The sequence below is a fragment of the Jatropha curcas genome, chromosome 9 (assembly GCF_041381405.1).
Source record: "Jatropha curcas cultivar XTBG-Jc1 chromosome 9, XTBG_Jcur_1.0, whole genome shotgun sequence".
NCBI lineage: Eukaryota > Viridiplantae > Streptophyta > Magnoliopsida > Malpighiales > Euphorbiaceae > Jatropha > Jatropha curcas.
In genome coordinates, this window is record NC_143159.1 from 25,657,775 (window position 1) to 25,677,537 (window position 19,763).

General features: G+C 30.9%; 3 protein-coding genes across 3 annotated transcripts; 1 reads left to right on the forward strand and 2 right to left on the reverse strand.

Moving 5' to 3' along the window:
* The first annotated feature begins 294 nt into the window (after positions 1–294).
* LOC105638287 (uncharacterized) lies at positions 295–2,906 on the forward strand. Its single transcript, XM_012222080.4, has 7 exons — positions 295–435; positions 506–572; positions 653–735; positions 1,210–1,351; positions 1,534–1,641; positions 1,757–2,002; positions 2,130–2,906. The coding sequence occupies exons 1-7, from the start codon at positions 350–352 to the stop codon at positions 2,241–2,243; spliced, it is 846 nt and encodes a 281-aa protein (XP_012077470.1). The 5' UTR covers positions 295–349; the 3' UTR covers positions 2,244–2,906.
* On the reverse strand, positions 2,728–5,002 carry LOC105638276 (zinc finger/BTB domain protein). Its single transcript, XM_012222069.4, has 3 exons — positions 4,653–5,002; positions 4,448–4,562; positions 2,728–2,905 (listed from the first exon to the last, which is right to left on the reverse strand). Exons 1-3 carry the CDS (start codon positions 4,884–4,886, stop codon positions 2,832–2,834), a joined length of 423 nt encoding a protein of 140 aa, XP_012077459.1. The 5' UTR covers positions 4,887–5,002; the 3' UTR covers positions 2,728–2,831.
* A 3,796-nt stretch (positions 5,003–8,798) lies between these two features.
* Positions 8,799–9,916, reverse strand: LOC105638297 (glucuronoxylan 4-O-methyltransferase 3). Its single transcript, XM_012222091.4, has one exon. The coding sequence runs from the start codon at positions 9,803–9,805 to the stop codon at positions 8,888–8,890; it is 918 nt and encodes a 305-aa protein (XP_012077481.1). The 5' UTR covers positions 9,806–9,916; the 3' UTR covers positions 8,799–8,887.
* Positions 9,917–19,763: the final 9,847 nt, after the last annotated feature.

A 19,763-nucleotide genomic window follows, 5' to 3' on the forward strand; every position in this document is an offset into this window, starting at 1 on the left:
GGAAGGACCTTTCTATTGACGAAACTAAAATTTAGGGACTTCGAAGTTGGTTTTTGGAAACTGAAGCCTTCAAGTGTTAATTAGGCCAAAACTTAGAAAGCCAATTAACATTTTCCCAAAAAAAAAATTAAAAAAAAAAAAAAAAGGTATCGAGTTAAGTGTTTTATCAAATTTTAGGGATCGCGGTAAACGTTCAATGGAATATAAGGTTTTAAAAGTAAACAAATAAAATTTGGAGGACTTAATTAAAATTTTGCTTCAATTTTAGTCCGCCTTTAGCGCCAATAAAAGTTAAAAGAAAGAGAGACCCAAAACTGACGCTAAGCCAGAAAACAAAATCTAATGTGTGATGGAAGTGACGCTGAGGCAGAAAATACATTTCTCTCTTACTCTGTTCAGACCATCAACAACAAATTTCCTCTCTTTCCCTCACTGGTATCTTACTTCCCACTTCCTTTGTTTTAATTAGAGTTTAAGACTTAGTTTTAACTCCAACTATTGTTAGTTGCTGCTTCAAATCGTGGATTAAGAGCAAAAAATCATTCAAGAAGCATTTAACAGATCTTGCAGAGGTACTCTCCTTAATGGGTTTTATTCAGTTCTCAATTTTTTTAATAAAAATTTCCTAATGCATGGGAATTTTTGGTCACAGAACTGTAGATTTCATGTTCAGGAGATGTCAAAGCCAAAGGGTCAAGGCTCCAATAACCACTGCTTGGTTCATGTGGTCAAAGAGTAACTTCCAATTCTTTATATATATATATATATATATATATATATATATATATATAAAATATGACTCACCAATTTAGAATTGTTCAATAGTGGAGTTTGAAGCAATTACTTTCCATTTGATTGAGCTGTAGGTAGGGCGTTGTTCTGTAATAGCTTTTTAAATACAGCTTTTATAAAAAGTTAACCCACGTAACATTTATGTTTAGCTCTTTTAGAATTTTGTGGACAGCTATCTAATAACTAACACCAAAACAGCTAATTCGGTGCTAATTTACCGAATGAACCCGTAATCGGAAATCTTAAATAATGTTCTGCATTTTTTAGGATTCAACTTTCAATGCCTTTTTAGTATAATTGGATCTTACTTATGGAAGAATTGCAAATATAAGTAAATAGAAGATAATTATGGTTTCTAGGTTGTTTATTTTTTGCCCTGTATGGCTGATCATGGAGTTGTATAATTTTTGGTGGTAGTGGTGAAACTGTGGAATCAATTTCAAAGCAGTATGGAGTGTCTATTGATTCAATTGCAGCAGCTAATAAATTGGATATGAACATTCTTTTCAAAGGCCAGCTCCTTAACATTCCTGCTTTTGGAATGGAAGACCCTCAATTAGTAAGCAGAATTTAGAAAATCAACTGTGGTCTAATTTAGTTATATTACCCAGAAAAGAAAAAGATTATCCATTAATTTTACATCAGGTTTTTCAATACAAAATATTTCACTGATTCATGTTTGCTTGGGCATCATAAATTTTGCATCTGGTTTTTATGACTTCTGGGTTCAATCTGTATCAGACCAAGAAAAGAGAGTCTTTTATCTTCTATAAACAAGAAAGATCTCAGGATGGGTTCTTAAATCGAAAAGCCTTCACCATGCTTCTTACATCCCATGGTTTGTCACATGTAAGACATTTTGAAACATATTTAACTTTACTTCTGCAATGTCATGTCAGATTATGAGAGTTGTGTTCGAACTTCTTTGTTCTTATATGTTCATCAATAGTAATGACCTCTACAGGCATGTCTACTCAATAATCGGACTAAATCCACCGGTTATTTTCTGTTTCTGGTTCTTGTTATTGCATTTTGCATCAAATGCATAATTGGTGTCTTTCACTCTGGAGATCCTAGAGACACTGAACTCCAAACTTCAGATGAATCAAGGAAGAATCATCGTGATCAGCCCAGGAGTATGCGATGGAAATCCGCCCTGATTGACGTCGAGGGACCTAATCTCGATTCTGATTTGAGACCAGATTCCAATGTAACCACTTATATTAGTTATAATTTTATTTGCCATCTTCATTTAGTTCTTTTAAGACGATGAACAGAAACTCCAGGATTCCGCTCGATAGGCTAACTGGAACCTTTTTTTTCTTTTGGTTCTGCAGAATGCTTCAGAAGATCAAGACTCGAATTTCTTTGAAGATATGTCTCATGCATATAGCAAACTTGAAATTGATTATCAAAAGTTTCTATCAGAATGTGGAATCAGTAATCAATGATAGTATCATCTGCAGAGATTGAACTCCTTTGTACAGTACTGCAATTTTTTCTTCTTGTTGTTCACACGTATATAGAGGCAGTAATAGTATTGCATGTTATGACTATTGGGCTTTTGTTTGACTCTGGCTTTTTATCTATAGCAAGTTGTGAATTGCAAATGGCATGATTAAGGTCAAGAGTACCAGGATCATTTTTTTTTTTTTTTTTACTGTTAAATTGTAAATTTTAGAAAACAAGGTTATTGTGTTTTATGTATCTACTTAAAGCGATCCATATAATATGTTTATGCATCTTGGAAAACAAGGTTATTGTGTTTTATTCAGATGATGGCATGATGCTATTGTAGGAATCTCAATAGGAGCTCATCCAAATGCACTGGTGAAATCTTCATTCTTTTCTATAAAGTATTGTCATTTCCCCTGAAATAGATCCCATTTAAGTAATCCCTTCAGGATATTGTAATTACTGAGTTCTGAGCTTGAATTTAGAAGAAAAAAATCATTCTGAATAAAGTATTGGCAAAACAAAGATCCAAATAGAGTCAAAATTACAATAACTGAGGAAGAGGCATGCTCAATCATTCATTCTCAACGGACCCGACGAGCTTTCTCTTCCTGTCCTAACCCAAGTGATTTCCCAGCATTTGCAATACCTTCAGGATCTGCAGTACCATAAATAACACTAATTAATCAATATATCTAAGCAGAAAAAATCACATATATACAATATATGGATATAATTGACCAGCAATTACAATAATAAAAATATACATCCAAGAAATAGTTCTGTAAAAAGAAGGTTGAAACCAAGCAATTGAGGGTTTATTTAATATCAGCAAGAGCCTGAAAATTTCCCTTTTACACTAAGCATATCAAAGTGAACTTCTGGGTCTCAATTATTCAGCTATTTGCAGTTTTTTAACTGATTGTGAAGTGTTCAAGTGAGCAAACATGCATGTCCATGACTGCATGGGTCAGACCACATGCACAAATGCTTTTGTGGAAAAAGAGACCCGTACTACTTTCTGTTTAACTGGCTGATAAAAATGCATCAACACATGGAATCCAGAAATTATTTAACAGCAACAAATAAATACTCGCAGATGGGTTAAGTAACTCCACCAGCACAGTAAAACAAGCAATAAAACTATTTCCTACTATTCTTCGGTGCCCATGTTTCAGATCCCTGGAATGAGGTCGTATCAAATAGATTGAGCAATAATTCAAGGATAACCAGCTGATGGCAAACAAGTGTCACAATTTTTATGGTATTTGGGAAGTACAATGATTAGGCAAAGGTAATGGCCATTTTCTGTGTGTCTGTGTGTGTGTTGGGGTTGGGGGGTGCGTGATGGGAGAATTACTTCCAATTTAGTACCCTGCTGAAATCTCCACTTTCCTGCTCTTCTTCAAGTAGCAATGCAGTTAATACTTGGCGCTGATGAAATCAGCACTAAAATTTTTGATAAAGGACCTTGCTGATTTTATGCCTCATTTGGTTGAATTCCTCAAAGTTTTGTGAAAATTCATTAGGAATTTCGTATTTTCATATTTAGTATGAATAAAAAATATTCATTTCACTTTTATGAATGCAATATAACTAAACTATATTCCATCATTCACAAATGAACTTCATGCTTTAGTATTATTCAATTCTAGCAAATAGGGAGTTAGATACAAAATACCTTAATAAATGCTCATAAAGGACATTTTTTTTAATTGATTAATTAAGCAACACACAACAGATACATGGGTTATTTTGTAAAAGCTGCTAAACCATATGACTCATACAACTTATAAAGAACAATTTTTTCCTTCAAAAATGATTAAATAACCAAAACAATGGAAAAGAGAAGTTCTTTGTTCGAAGATAATGAAACAATCAATTCCTCATTTAAAGAAAACGTATTTAAAGGGATAGACAAGTATGCGATTCTCAGAATATAGGTCCATTCAAAAGTATATCAAAACCATTCAGGAAAGAAGGTTCAATGCCTCAGTACTTCCATGCTTCAGAGACACAAATCTCAATGATCACAAGAAGGACTATCAAAGCTAACTGACATAGCGGGCCAATATATTTATATATGATATGAATCATGAATCATACAGCCTTTGCTCAGATTATAGATTATGAAAACATCTTAGATGCACTAAATTCCAATACAGAAATAATCAATTATAAAGTAAATGAAAATACTTACCAAAGAACTGAGTGAAAATTCGAGTAAAGAAGCTCAAATTGCGAGAAACGTTGTATGCCATAGCAGGTGGAAGAGGCTTCACAATTGTATCAATACTAAACACTCTTTGAAGAAACTGCAGAGTTAATCAAATTATTAAACAGTCAAACAAGAAACCGAAGGAAAAGACTTAAAAAGGCAAGATAATTAGGGACAAAACTAAAACCTGAAAATTGCGCTGGAAGCTATAGCGTAGTTCAGGGTCTAGTTCGAGAAGATCATCGTCATCGTCGTCGTCGGGGAGGTGGTTTTTGTTCTTTTTGCCAGGGACGTGCATGACGGGAGTAGAGCCAGGTTGATTGGTAACTTTGAGCTTGGCGTCTTTGAATTTGTTGGCTTCGTCGTCTTCGTCGCCTCTCCATGGTGCTTTAGACAGCAATTCCTTCTTTCCCTTTGCCATTTCGGTCGCCGATTATAGGTTGTTATGCGGCTGCTCCGCCCAATTAGAACTGTGAAGTCTACGGAGAGAGAGAAGAGATAAGAGTCGCGGTGGAGATATGATATGACGTGTGTTTGGTTGCTTGGATAACCTTATTCTCGGTTGTAGTTCCATTCTGGATGTGTATTAAAAAGATTGGATTTGGACCGAAAGTTCAGCGGAAGACGGATTTGATGATAAAACTATAGCAAGTGTAGCGTCGGATGTGTTCGGAAAATATTTACGTTGGTAGCTATTTTTATAGCATTTACTTGATAATTTTTGAAAATTTTTTATTAAATATTATGATTAATTTTTTATAGAATATTATCTTAATTTTTAAAATCGTTGAAAAGCTATATTACGAAATAATATAAAAAATAGCGTTAAAACGCTTTTATGGAATACGGCTATTGTGTATACTTTTCTCACTTTAGTATTCCTGCTAATAGATTTATTTGTCCAACTTGGCAAAGAAGAAATCAATTAATTGCATCTTAGTTAGGAAGTAAAAATATGGGGGCTATCCAAGTGGAAGTGAATGGTGTATTTTAGACTATTTGTCTCGATTCGGTTCATTTAATGAAAGATATATATATCAAAAATGGAATTAGGACATATATAAAAATAATAAAATTACCATTTATAATGGGTATAAATAAGGCAATCAGGTGGTGACGTGGCTAGTCTTCTCATTTATATGAAGAGTGAGAGGTCACGAGTTTGAGTTCTCTCGATCACAATTGTTTTTACCAATTTAGTGAGCCAAAGGGGCTACCTTGTTGTGTAGCCCGCAATATTATTTTGACTCTTAAAAATCTCCAATGAATTTAAAAAAAAAAGTATAAATAGGGCACTATTTCAATAGATATCTATATAGGTTTAGAAAGAGTACTGATAGTAAAATTTTAAAATGGTTAAAATATAGATATTTAAACGGATTTAGGACAGATATAGATAATAAATTATGAACATGTATAAATATGAGTAGATTAAAATTTGTAAATACTTGCCCGCTTTGATTGCTAATCATAATATTATGCATATTTTTTAAATTCCATAATTAGTTACGCGTAATTAATTAATTAGTTCATTCATATACTCTTTATAAAAAAAAATTGTGGCATTTTAAATTTTGTGAGAGTCTTGTTTGTCGTGCCTTCTAAAATTAAGAATTTTAATAACAATGTAAATTTCTCCCACTAGCAATAATAAATTTTTTAAAAATTTTTAATTTTCATATTCTAAGTATCAATTTATATGTAATTAGCTTAAATTTTTAATTATAATTTTTATATTTTTAACTATTAAATAACTTTGTAATAAGTCTAATACATTATACATCAAATTGAAATATTAAATATATGTAATTTTATAAATTGAAATATACAAATTCATAAGTTAAAACACCTCACAAAATTATTCGTAAAAATAAATAATCAAGTTATGCATTTAGTAAATTTAATTATGTCTTTCTTATTTTATTTTATTTCATCCTTTTTTTTCTTAATTATTTTTTCAGTCGTGGCTCGCAGCTCTTTGCAACAATAATAAAAGAAAAAGAAACCTTTTAAAAAAATAAAAGAAAAAGAAAAAGAAAATCATAATTAAAGTCCCACCGTAAAATCGAACATTTGAACGCCTATCTCAATATTTGATTCCTCGTTATAAACGCCGGTTTGCCATTTGTAGTTTCACATCTTGGACGCCTATGGATCATAAATCTAGTAGTATTAAACTTGAGGAAAATTATGAGTTTATACCTGTATTTTATCATAATACACGATGTTATCCTTATACTTTTAAAAATACTTTTTTTTTTCCTATCTTTTGACTCCGTTACGCTACTATATATCATTCCGTCTATTTTTTGGTTTTCATAAAAAAATTATTATTTTATTCTTATATTTTATTAAAATTAATTAATTTATCCGTATATTTATTAACTATTTTGTTTATATATTTATCAAAATTAATTAATATGTCTCTGTATAAAATAGAGACAAAGTTATGCATTTCTGAAAGGGCAAACTCATGTATTTAACAAAATATAAAAATAAAATACTCTCCATCTCAAAAAGACAGTCTACATTTCTTTTTTTATTTGTCCCAAAATATAATATGCTTTCTTTTTTTATATTGTAATTAATCCTTAAATTATCTACTATACTCTTATTAAATTTTACTATTTTCAATGAACCCTCATTAATTCTTATTTATTATTCCAAAATAATAATTGCTCATATGTTATTTAAGATGAGCATCATAAGAAAATTATATGAATAATATTATCCTTTAATTATTAAAATTATTATTTCTTAATTTAAGTAAAAATAAAAAAACTATTATTTCTTAATCTATGTAAAAATAGAAAATATCTTTTTAGAACGAAATCAGTTTATATAAGGGTCATTGGACTATCGAGAGAGACGAAGCAAAGAACAGAAATTGGTCCAGATCATTGGTTGAACCGGCAATTTTAAATTGATTTTCACTAGGAGTGGAATCGGAACCAATCCCTCCAAGCCAACTTCAACCCGATTCCACAACCAAAAATTCGAAACGGATTACGGAATGAGGAAAAAAGCAGGTTGCTTTTCAGAGTGACCCCTTAGGTACCTCTAGGTCAAATCACTATAATTTTTCTCACAACCCTCAACATTTTCAAAGTTCCTACCAATCAATGCAATTTGCAAAACATATGATAGGTTACCTACATTGTTTTTCTTGTACATCAAAACAAAATCATGTTGTATATTCAATCTTCCATAGGAAATCAATCCATTCAAAAAAATCCCCTTTACCTTGTTTTTTTTTTTAAAAAAAAAAATACACACATTTTACAAAAATTATGGTAATTTTAACAAAATATGCTATCCTATATATTTAATACACACCCAAACATACTTCACAGCAACGTGAGGTGCCACAAAATAGGTATCACCATGTTTCGGTTTTAGAATCGAAATCGAATTAATTAAAATCGGCACTAAACCATAGTTAATGATTTCTAATTCTAAATTATAATTGAAACTGTGTATTTAAAATTCGATTTCGGTTCTTCATCTTTTGAAACTTTAAATCGACAGTTTTAATTTAAAATCAGTTAGTCCGATTTAAAACTGTAAAAACATGTTTTTAAAAAACTCTTAATTTATTTTTTATTTTACTATAATTTTTTAAAATAAAATTTGAAAATATTTATTAAATTGGTTTAGTAATGTTTATAATTATTATTTATTCAAACTATAAATCTAAAAAAATTTTTAAAATAAATTATTTAATTTCGATTCTAAATTCGAAATGAAAATGAAATCAGCTAAATTCGAAATGAAAATGAAATCAGAATGGTTCCAAAACTATCTTCAAAACCACTTCGACCATCTTTTTTCCAATTAGAACCGTCTACATTGCGGGGTCATGCCTACCAAAGAATCAAGAATCAACCCTCGCATATCGTAATACTAAAACAAGAAAAAAGCTTATCTACATTCAGTATGGAATCATCTATGTACCAAACTAATTAAAAATAATGTTTGGTTCTAACAAAAAAAAAAAAAAAATTTATTGGCTGGTAATGTCATTCGCTTTGGGAACTCTTATCGTAAAGCAAACTCACAACAACATTCGAAGAACCATACCATACTCACAAGAACCACACCTTTACCCTGCTAATTGCATATTCAAACAAATAATATAATTTCCATTTCTCCATTCTCCAAATTGATATTTTTCTCTAATTTAAGAAACTGGAAAAAAAAAAATTAACATGATGCAAAAAATTTAAAAGCAAATTAACTTAAAAATGAAGAAAATTATTAAAGAATTTATTAAAATTATTAAAGTTAATTTTTTTTTAAACAAAAAAAGAGAGAGAGAGAGAGAGAGAGAAAGGAACACATAACATGACATATTATTAAAAGCAAAAGTGATAAAATTGAAGATTGAATTGTATATTCTCTATAAGAAGCAGAAATTACCTTCTAAGGACAGAAAGATCTACCCAAACGAGTCCTATGGCTAGGAATAGTAAAATGCCTTAACCTTCCCTCTTGCTCCGTCATATAGCCTTCGCAAAGAAAAGCTTTAGAGAATTTATCCTCTACAACTCTATCCACATCATGAACAAACACATCCGTCTCACCATTCTCTCTATTCCTCGCCATCAACCCCGCCGTATAAATCGCCGTCATCCTCCCCGGCGCTTCGTCATGGTACCCTGTAGGCGCATCCACCATAATCAAATCCCACTCTATATCATACACATCGCTAGGAAATCCTTTAAGCGCAAGCTGACATTTTGAAAATCTTGGATCGCTGACAATCTTGCATTCTTCTCCCTGTCCAGTCTCCATTAATCCGTCTGCTTCGTGCACTTTGGTATCGTAACTTACATGGTATGACTCTAAACTTGGTAATTTTCCTTTTATTTGTTCGATCCAGGCTTTGTCTTCCTCTAGAAATACTGTTCGGCCGCCATGGTTGAGTGATGTCCACATCAGACTGTCATGGCCGAGGCCGAAGACTAAGAAATTGCAGGGGGATTTTTTTTCAAGAACTCTTAGTGTTACTGATATTTCTTTTAAGGTTTGTTGTGGTGTTATGTTGTTTGTTGCGTAGTGGACTAATGCGTTGGCTAATGAAGGTGGGGTTTTGTTGCATGTTGGAATTAAAGAAAGCGATGGACAAGATGATGAAGATGATGACGACGACGATGATGATTCTTCATCTTCTTTATCTTCTTTTGTTGAATTTGATAAATGGGCTTTTGGTAAGGGAGATGCTGAATTTAGTTGAAAAGAAGAGAGATTTAACCAAATTATTAAGAGAAGGAGAGAAAGGAGGAAGAAACAGAGGAGAGCTAGCTTGATGTTAATGGGAGATTGGGTTTTGGACCTCATTGATTGATCCCGAGGTGTTTGATGAGTTTCTTGAGAGAGAGAGATGAGCTTAGTTTCAGAAATGGTTGAATTTGGTTTATGTTAAAGGAAGAAAGGCAGGGGGATACGTGTAATGAAAGGAGACAAAGGCATTATTAAATTTTGTTTTGTTAGAAAAAAAAAATAGTAGGAACGGTAAAAATGGTAATGGAGGATTGTATTGTTGTTTTAATTTAATGATTAAAGCTAAAGTTAGAGTTTTTAATTTTACTGTCCAACCCTAAATTAATTGAAATACTACTTATTTTATATTGTATATAATATCAAGTTTATTTTTCTAATTCATCCAAGAAAAGTTTATTATCGTTTTTGTTATTCTATTAAAAGTGAAATATCTCGGCTTCGAATTCTCTTAATTACAATAGTTTTTATTAATTTAGTAAGTAAAGTACATACCAAGACAAGGTAAATGCATATACGATCTGACAATAAATCCAAATTCGAATCTCTCTTTCCAATATTTAAAAATTTGGTGAGTAAAAGGAAGGACTATCCATATTGGTTATATTATATTATATAAGATATATATTAGATATGGTAAGGATAAAATATGTTTAATGATTAGTTTTAATAAATATTTAATTTGATTAGTTATAATTATTTCCCACAATTAAATTATTATTTAAAAAATATATAATTTATTATTATTTATTAAGAAATATATTATAAGACTTATTGTTTGATATAATTATATAAATAGAAAATAAAACTCATCAGAAATATATACATATAATATAAAATTGTGATATAACACTTTATATTAGCAAACCATAGAATACATTAAAAGAATTTTTTTTTTTCAAAAAAAGTAATTATAACATAATTATGTGCTTATAGGTTTAGCAAAAAAAAAATAAAAAAAGAAAAAAAAGAAAAATATCAAATATAAATAGTACTCTAAAATAATGATTGATATATTAATTTTTATAATAGCTAATACTAATTTTTCATATTTTAATAATATAGACAGATTATGAAATTATATTATATACGAAATTAAATTAATTAAATTTAAATTTTTTTTTAAGAAAATTTAAATTGGTTGATAAGCAATTTTATTTTTTATAAAAATTTAGTTGTGAAATTATAATAATATTTTGTACTAAACATATATTATTTTCTTAACGACTTTTTTTTTTTTTTGATAGTAAACGACTTATTTAATTTTTGTTCTCTCCAATAAAAAAAACCTAAAACCTTTTTCTTTTTTCTTTTTCAAATATCACAGCTGGTCCACCCTCGTCTTCCTTTGTTTTTGTTTTTTTTTTTTTTTTTAATAATCCTTAAATTTGTGTCTTTTGATACAAATTTGAGTTACTATTACCTATATATTGAAATTATTGTTGCCCATATTTTAGTATTTTGTTATTAGATCCGGTCGTTTAACAGTTTTTGAGTTTGTTATCACTATACATAGATTTTATTTATGGTATTTTGTTATTTAGGTAGTTATATAGAAAAAAAAGTGTAAATCTCCTCTTTGATAGAAAGAAAAAATTTGAATATAATCATATCAGATTTGTAGAAAGATCATGAAGTCGAACAATGACCACAAATAGTCAACAAGTGAAGCGAGCGATCGCTTGTGGTACATAGACTATATTCTGTCAACTTGATCAGATATTTCAAATTAAAATTGTATATTTTATTCTTTATACGAGTGGTCTATTATTATACTTGCTTTATAAGAATATAGAAATATATTGATCTATATTTCATATCTGTATACTGTTTCCTCTTAATGAAATTTCTAGTTTGACTTCTTTTCAAAAAAGAAAAATTAATTTTAAAATTTTTTTATTTCATAAAATATCAATTTTTTTTTTTTTTGTGAATGCTCTTAGATTTTTAGACAATATAAATGTTAACAATATTATAATTTACGACTAAAAATTAAAATATATATAAATTAAATCACATTTACTTTACGTGTAAATATCAAAATACAAACAATGTGAAATGCAAGTTCCAAAAAACTAAATATATAAAAAGTGAGAATGGGGAATAGAGCATTGAGGTTGTCAAAAACGCCCCAATTAAGTTTATGATTGATAAAAAATATATTAAGAATTTTAAATAATGGTAACTTAATTTAGATAGGTCATATTAATTTTATATTTTAAAAATTAATATTTTAAATCTAAATTCTATTGGATAAAATAAGAAATTATATCATATATTATATAAGGTATATATTAAATATAGTAAGAATATCTTTCAAAAAAAATATCTTTTTATTTTATTGATTCAAATTAAGTTTTAATTTTACTTAAAAACATCAATTTTTTATTTAAATCTAAATTCTATATAAACTAAGAAATTGTATTATATACTAAAGAAGGTATATTTTAAATACGATAGAAATACAATATCTTTAAGGATTTTAATTTTATTGATTGAAAAATTAGGTAATCTAGCTAATTTTGGTTGGTTACATTATAGTTATACTATATAGATATATATTAAATATGGTGAGAATTATAATATATTTAATTATTATTTTTAACAAATTTTTAATTTGATCAATTAGTATTTCCTAAAAATGATTTATTTTATAAAGAATAAATATAATATAAGATTTATTGTTTGTTACGAAAAATATTAAATTTATTAAATTTAAATTGATTGACAAATGATTTTATTTTAATGAACATTTGATTGTCAAATTATAGTAATATTTTTTATTACAAATATGTGTTTTATATTATTGAATTTTTATTTTATTATTTCATAAAATGTTCTTCTTTCTATTTTGTAAATGCTTTTAAATTTTTAACAATATAAATTGTTGATAATATTATAATTTATAATAGAAATTAATATAAAATTATATATAAATTAAATTATATTTACTTACAACGACAAAAAATTACAAGTAAAAGAGAAACAGATTTTGTTTGTTGTTTATGAGTAAAAGCGTCAAATCTGATTCCTTGTCGACAATTAGCCACTATTTTTATTCTTTTGAGAATTTATTTGTTTTCCGAAAAAAGCACAGACTAGGAAAAGTAAATCCAATGTTTGTTAAATGGGGGATTATTCTGTCATGGTACTTCGCAATCTTAAGAAACATGGGCATGATGAGGTCTGTAATTTTCTGTCCAAGAAATAGAATTGCAAGATTAAACCAAAGTATCTGAAATTTTAAGAGTAAAAGAAATTGAAAAAGTATTCATGTATTATTAATAAATTGAAAAGTACAAAGATTGATCTTCTTCCTCACAAGCACACAATAATTTGAAGACAGGATATATTCTCCAAATTAAAATCACCACTCCAACCTCCATTATTGTAGCTGTTGTTTCCATTATGATCAACATTGTTATTGTCATTAGCTCTGTCATCTCACATTTGAAAAATTTTCAGGTGAGTAAAAAGAAAAAAGTTAAAAGAACGATTTAGATTTAGGGATTTGAAAATAGGAAAGAAACAATAGCAGGATAATTGAGATTGGAGGTTTAAGAATTTTTTGGATATTGACTTGCAAAACCAAAGTAGCCAAATTGAGCCATTGTAGCCTTTTTTTTTTTGTCAAAACTAAACCCTTAAAACAAATAACGAGAAGAAAAAAATTAATAAAAAATACTTTGGAATTTTTCTTTTAGCATTTGATACGTGCCAACATGACATTTTATTATTCTTATTTGACACATCATCAATGCATGCGTTTCATTTTTTTTTTTTTTTTTTTTACTAAACGAAGACTATAATATTAGCAAAACAAATATAATTTTAAAAATACTATAGATCCCCACAAATTTAAAAATCACAAGACTAAACACCTAAATGTTAAAGGCAAATATATACATTAGTCGCTTAAAAAAAAAGTCTACCAACTTAGACATGTATGATATATCATTGGGACAAAATGTCCCACACTAATAGAAAGGCGTAAATCATGGATGGTAGATCTAAAAATCACTTTTAAGTTTGGGGCCGCATGCACCTAATCATTACCATGCTCCCACGAACTCCATATTTAAATTTTTTGGTAGCATTTTTTACAACACAACAATTTTATTTTATCAATAAATTAAAACTTATTTCAATAATCGATATAGGCTAACTAATTTTCTCATTTTACCCTTTCTAATAAAAAAAAAAAGTGAAAATTTGAAAATTTAAAAATCCTTCTCACAAAAATAAAAATTGAGTATCTTTGTCACAAAAGTAACAAAAAAATTAAAATAATTACACAAACCTTAAAAAAAAAATCATTTAACAACCTATAAACGATTAGATTATCTTTTAATATAGATTAAAAAAATAGATTTTATTCAGTAATATCAGTTATTTTAATAGTTGTTAGCTATTTTAATTTTTTAAAATTAAAACTGAAAAATAAAAATCCTTTCTCTAGTTTTTAAAAAATGAAATGAAGTGTAAAAAAAAAATTTATTTAAAATGAAATGGTGAGCGTAATAATTAAATTTTAATCCTATAAATGAAGTCATGATTGTTGGAATCTTTTAGAAATTTTGTATCTTAAAATTGAAGCAAGTAACATTAGGTTGTTGGGGAGTTGATGGAGACAAGGAAGCAACTAAGTTTATGATTGGTACAAACAATATGGTTGGTACACCTGTCACTATTGTTTAATTATACTGCTAATTTTTTTTTCTGTTATTTTCATATATAGAATTATGAGTTAGTTGGTTTTTTTTTTTTTTATAAAAATGAATTTTCCTTAATTAATTATGCACTCATATTCGTTGAATAACGCTAAAATGCGCTGGATGTAACGTTGTCCAAAGTCTTAAAAAAAGAAAGAAAACGTAAACCATGAGTCTTGAGGTAGTTACAACTTTTTGTTCTTTTTATGTTAAAATATTATTATAGTTTAATGCATTTTTATTTTGTTTTCTTTTTGGCAGCTGTTTGATGGGCATGCTTTCCGTTGCATTTTCCTTTTTTTTTTTTTTTTAGGTAAATCGTCTCAATTAAAAATTCATTTTTTTTATTGTAAATATTATTAGCATCCATCAAAATTACATCATGAATAAATTGTGGGCAGTTTGAAAACCATTCCATCGAATCATTTATAGAACTAGCAGCTTGTGCCAGCAAATGTGCTGCTTGGTTCGCTGTAGCAAAGGAAAACGACAAAGAATAGAACTTCCCAGATAGAGTTTTACAATCAGCTATAATAGAACCAGTATAGGAAAATTCTGGTTGCCGTCTATTCAAAATATATAGCCAACAAACTGTCACTTTCAACTACCAATGGGACATGCTGATAGTGTGTTTTTAACCGGCTCAAAGACTCCTTTATTCCAATTGCCTCTACCAATAATGCCCCTGTATAACGGATATGTGATGTGTCAGCAACTATTTGCATTTTGTATTGTAATCCCGTTAGAATAGCTCTCCTAACTCCCGTTAGAATAGCTCTACTAATGCACACTCCTCATCTGTTAGGACTGTGACTAATTATGTATAAGTAATCATAATAGCTTGAACAGAACCAAGAGAGAAATAAAAAGAATACAGAGGTAGCTTTCAAGTGGGCTCCTCTTTCATAAATGAATTTAACTTTATACTGGCTGCTTTAATCTTCATGATGGTATCAGAGCAGGATAGTAAATTTTGATTTCCAGTTTTTTTCCCTTCTTTCTTTCTTTGATCCACGATTTCAATATGATGAGCCCAGATGATCTCGCGAAAATTCTCGCAGCTATTACTACAAAAAGTAGTGCAGATGATCCATATTATGTGAGCAATTCTGAAGCTCCTGGATTTAGTTTGGTGAGTGTACCTTTGAAAGGGCCAAATTACCTTTCTTGGAGTAAGTCAGTTCAAATAGCTCTTCGAGCTAAGAAAAAGCTAGGGTTTATTGATGGGAAGATTAAGGCTCCGGCGACTGATTCCGATGACTATGATAAATGGTTGACAGCAGATAGTATGGTGGTGTCTTGGTTATTGAATGCCATGTCAAAGGATATATCTGATGCCTTCGTATTTTGCAAGAATGCCAAGGCTCTTTGGGATGAATTGAAGCAGCGTTATGGTGAGAGCAATGGACCAATGATTTATCAGATTGAACGAGATATTGCTAGTTACAGACAAGGTAATAATTCAGTAACTGAATATTATACTAATTTAAAGAAGCGATGGGACGAGTTGTTGTGTTTAGCTCTGTTACCTGTTTGTTGTGATACCGGCACTGCGATTACAGATTATGATAATAATCGTAGATTGATGCAGTTTTTGATGGGATTAGGAGATGAATATGATAACGTCAAGAATCAAATTCTTCTCCAAGATCCGTTGCCATCTATCAATAAAGCCTATTCAATGATCATGAGCATTGAGAAGCAGAGAGAGGTGCAGACTGATAGCACAGCCTCTACTGAAACAGCTGCAGTAATGCTTGCTCGACGGAATACCACAGGAGGTCGAAGTAGTGGCAGGTCTGGAGGTAATCGGAATTATTCTTCTTTACGCAAAGAAGATAAAAAGAAGCAGTACTGCACTAAATGTAAAACAGGGGGTCATACTGTGGATGATTGTTTTCTTGTTCATGGGTATCCAGACTGGTTTCTTGAATTACAGCAGAAGAAGGGTATTGATATTAGTAAATATCATAGAGCAAACAATGTTATTCGTGGTACGATAGCAGAAACACCTTTGCAGGTTATGCAGCAGCAGAAGGGTATCGATAGGATAGATAAAGGAATGACTGATTTTCTACATCACGAATATCAGAAATTTATTCAATCCAAGAGTAGCAGTGCAGATCACGAAGATGGAGATATCAGAAACGTGAATTTTGCAGGTATTTTACTCAATTCTGTATTTACTAGCATCAATTTTAATTGCAAGGACAATTGGATAATCGATACTGGTGCAACTGATCACATCACACCCCATCTTCATTTTTATGACCAAGTCATTAAATTGAACCCTCCTAAGACTATTCGCTTGCCTGATAATTCAACCAGATTGGTCACCTACATTGGTACTATTAAGCTCAACTCCAGAATCATTTTGCATAATGTTTTATATGTACCTTCGTTTAGGTGCAATTTGTTGTCTGTGAGTTTGCTTACTCGGACCTGTGGAATGTCAGTACACTCATTTCCTGAATATTGTTTATTCCAGGATTTACAGACTGAAGAAGTTTTGGCCAAAGGAACAGTGATTGAAGATCTTTATTATTTGAGAAAAGAGTCTTTTAATAATATCAGCTCTTGTAATTCTATTAGTCGTTGTTCTGAGCATAATAAACATTTAGCAATGCTTTGGCATGCTAGGCTAGGACACGTCTCTTTCAAGAGACTGAAACATGTGGATGGGGTAGTTAAGTGTGATTACACAGAGTTAATGTGTCCTGTTTGTCCAGTTGCAAAACAAACTCGGTTATCATTTCCTACTAGCATTATTGCTTCTAAGACTGCGTTTGATCTCATCCATGTTGATTTATGGGGGCCTTATGGGTTGAAATCAATTACAAATGCCGTTTATATGCTCACGATTGTCGATGATTTTAGTCGTTTTTGCTGGACATATATGTTGAAAACGAAAGACCAAGTGTTGCTTGCCTTGAAATCATTTTTCAATTATGTGCTTACCCATTTTGACAAGAAAGTTAAGATTATTCGTACTGACAATGGGACTGAGTTTGTCAATTCAGCATGTAGTTCTTTTCTACAGGAACAGGGCACCTTACATCAGCGAACTTGTGTTTACACTCCACAACAAAATGGAGTCGTTGAACGGAAACACCGAACCTTGTTGAATATAGCCAGAACCTTGTTTTTCCAATCCAAACTTCCTTCTTATTTTTGGTCTGAATTGTTACTAGCTGCTACCCATATCACAAACCGATTACCATCAGAAAATTTGCAGTGGCTAACTCCTTTTGAGCGGTTACATAATAAACCTGTCATATATGATTATTTTCGGACTATTGGTTGTCTTTGTTATGCCACCAATACCATACCACACAAGAAAAAATTTGATCCTCGAGCTTTCCCATGTGTCTTATTAGGATATGCCCAAAACCAAAAAGCATACAAACTTTATTGTCTAACTACCAAGGTCATTATTTATTCTCGTGATGTTGTTTTTATGGAAACTGTTTTTCCTTTTCACCATGCTAAACCCACAGATGTCACTACTTTTGCTTTACCCACTTGTCTTTCCCATGATGATTATACATCTCCACCACTTCCATTAAATTCACCTACACCAGTTTCTGAACCTCGTACAGACCCTTTATTCTCTTCCATTGAATTCCAAGATTTGCCTTTGGATAATGACCTTCCTGTGGATAATGATACTGAGCTGCCATTACAGGTTCCTGATGTTTTACCGCCAGCTCGGCGTAGTACAAGGGTTACGAAAACACCTGCTTGGTTTGATGATTATGTTACTAATCCCACTACCAATTCTCGTGTCAATTTTTCCTCTTCTCATATAACCTTTGTTGCACAATTATCTAAAATTAAAGAACCTTGCAATTATAATGATGCTAAAAATAATGTGAATTGGGTGAATGCTATGCGTGATGAATTAACTGCTTTGGAACAAAATAATACTTGGACATTAACTGCTTTGCCTCTTAATACTAAACCTGTTGGTTGTAAGTGGGTCTACAAGGTTAAATATAATGCAGATGGAAGTGTTGACAGATATAAAGCAAGGCTCGTCGCCAAAGGGTACAATCAGTTACTGGGCCTGGATTATAATCAGACTTTTTCTCCGGTTGCCAAGCTTGTTACTGTAAGGGTTTTCTTAACTGTGGCCGCCGCTTTTTCTTGGTCTGTCAAGCAACTTGATATTAATAATGCTTATTTACATGGTTTCATTGATGAGGATATTTATATGCAAGTTCCTCCTGGTTATGATAAAGCTGAAACAGGGCAAGTTTGCAAATTGCAGCGCTCACTTTACGGGTTAAAGCAAGCTGGTAGACAGTGGAATAAAGAATTAACTTCGAGTTTATTATCCCAGGGATTCAAGCAATCCTCTTCTGATCATTGTCTTTTCACGAAAGGTACTGGGAAAACTTTTATTGCCTTGCTGGTTTATGTCGATGATTGTCTGATAACTAGTCCATCTGTTACACTTATTTCTGATCTGAAGCATTATTTAGACAAGAAATTTTCTGTTAAAGATCTTGGTGATATTAGATATTTTTTGGGCATTGAAGTGGCACGTACAGACGCTGGTATTATGTTAACTCAACATAAGTTTATCTCTGATATTGTTTTTGATACTGGCTTGCAAGATGCCAAGATTGCAGCTAGTCCTTATATACAAGGTGTTAAGTTAACAGCAGATATGGGACACCCATTGTCCGACGTAGAAAGTTATAGGCGGCTTGTTGGTCGGTTACTTTATTTGTCTATGACCCGACCTGATATAAGTTATGCAGTCCAGCAACTCAGTCAATACATGCAGGTTCCGCATACTCAACATCTCAAAGCAGCTCTTACCGTTGTGCGCTACCTGAAGGGTACTAGTTATCTTGGTTTGTTTTTACCCGCTACAAATGATTTAAAGCTTCGAGCCTTTTCTGATGCTGACTGGGCATCTTGTACGGATTCTCGCCGCTCAGTTACTGGTTATTGTATTTTTCTTGGCACTTCCTTGGTTTCTTGGAAGACTAAAAAGCAGTCTACGGTTAGTCGATCCTCTGCTGAATCGGAATATAGAGCCATGGCTACTACGGTTTGCGAGATTCAGTGGTTATCTTCCTTATTGACTGATTTTCATGTTCATGTTCATCGCCCTATTCCTCTTCATTGTGATAATAAGGCAGCTATTCATATAGCTGCAAATCCGGTGTTTCATGAACGCACCAAGCACATTGACATTGATTGTCATGTGGTTCGGAATCAAATTCAAGCTGGGTTCCTTAGCACTCCTTTTCTTCCTTCTACAATGCAGCTGGCTGATATGTTTACTAAGTCTT

What these genes read in the sequence shown, in the direction of transcription:
- LOC105638287 (XM_012222080.4), top strand. Translation starts at nt 350, where the DNA reads ATGGAAGTGACGCTGAGGCAGAAAATACATTTCTCTCTTACTCTGTTC. An exon ending in TTCCTCTCTTTCCCTCACTG is followed by an intron (nt 436 to 505) that starts GTATCTTACTTC and finishes AACTATTGTTAG; the next exon opens with TTGCTGCTTCAAATCGTGGA. An exon ending in TTGGTTCATGTGGTCAAAGA is followed by an intron (nt 736 to 1,209) that starts GTAACTTCCAAT and finishes TTTTGGTGGTAG; the next exon opens with TGGTGAAACTGTGGAATCAA.
- LOC105638276 (XM_012222069.4), bottom strand. Translation starts at nt 4,886, where the DNA reads ATGGCAAAGGGAAAGAAGGAATTGCTGTCTAAAGCACCATGGAGAGGC. An exon ending in GCTTCCAGCGCAATTTTCAG is followed by an intron (nt 4,563 to 4,652) that starts GTTTTAGTTTTG and finishes TTAACTCTGCAG; the next exon opens with TTTCTTCAAAGAGTGTTTAG. An exon ending in AATTTTCACTCAGTTCTTTG is followed by an intron (nt 2,906 to 4,447) that starts GTAAGTATTTTC and finishes ATGGTACTGCAG; the next exon opens with ATCCTGAAGGTATTGCAAAT.
- LOC105638297 (XM_012222091.4), bottom strand. Translation starts at nt 9,805, where the DNA reads ATGAGGTCCAAAACCCAATCTCCCATTAACATCAAGCTAGCTCTCCTC.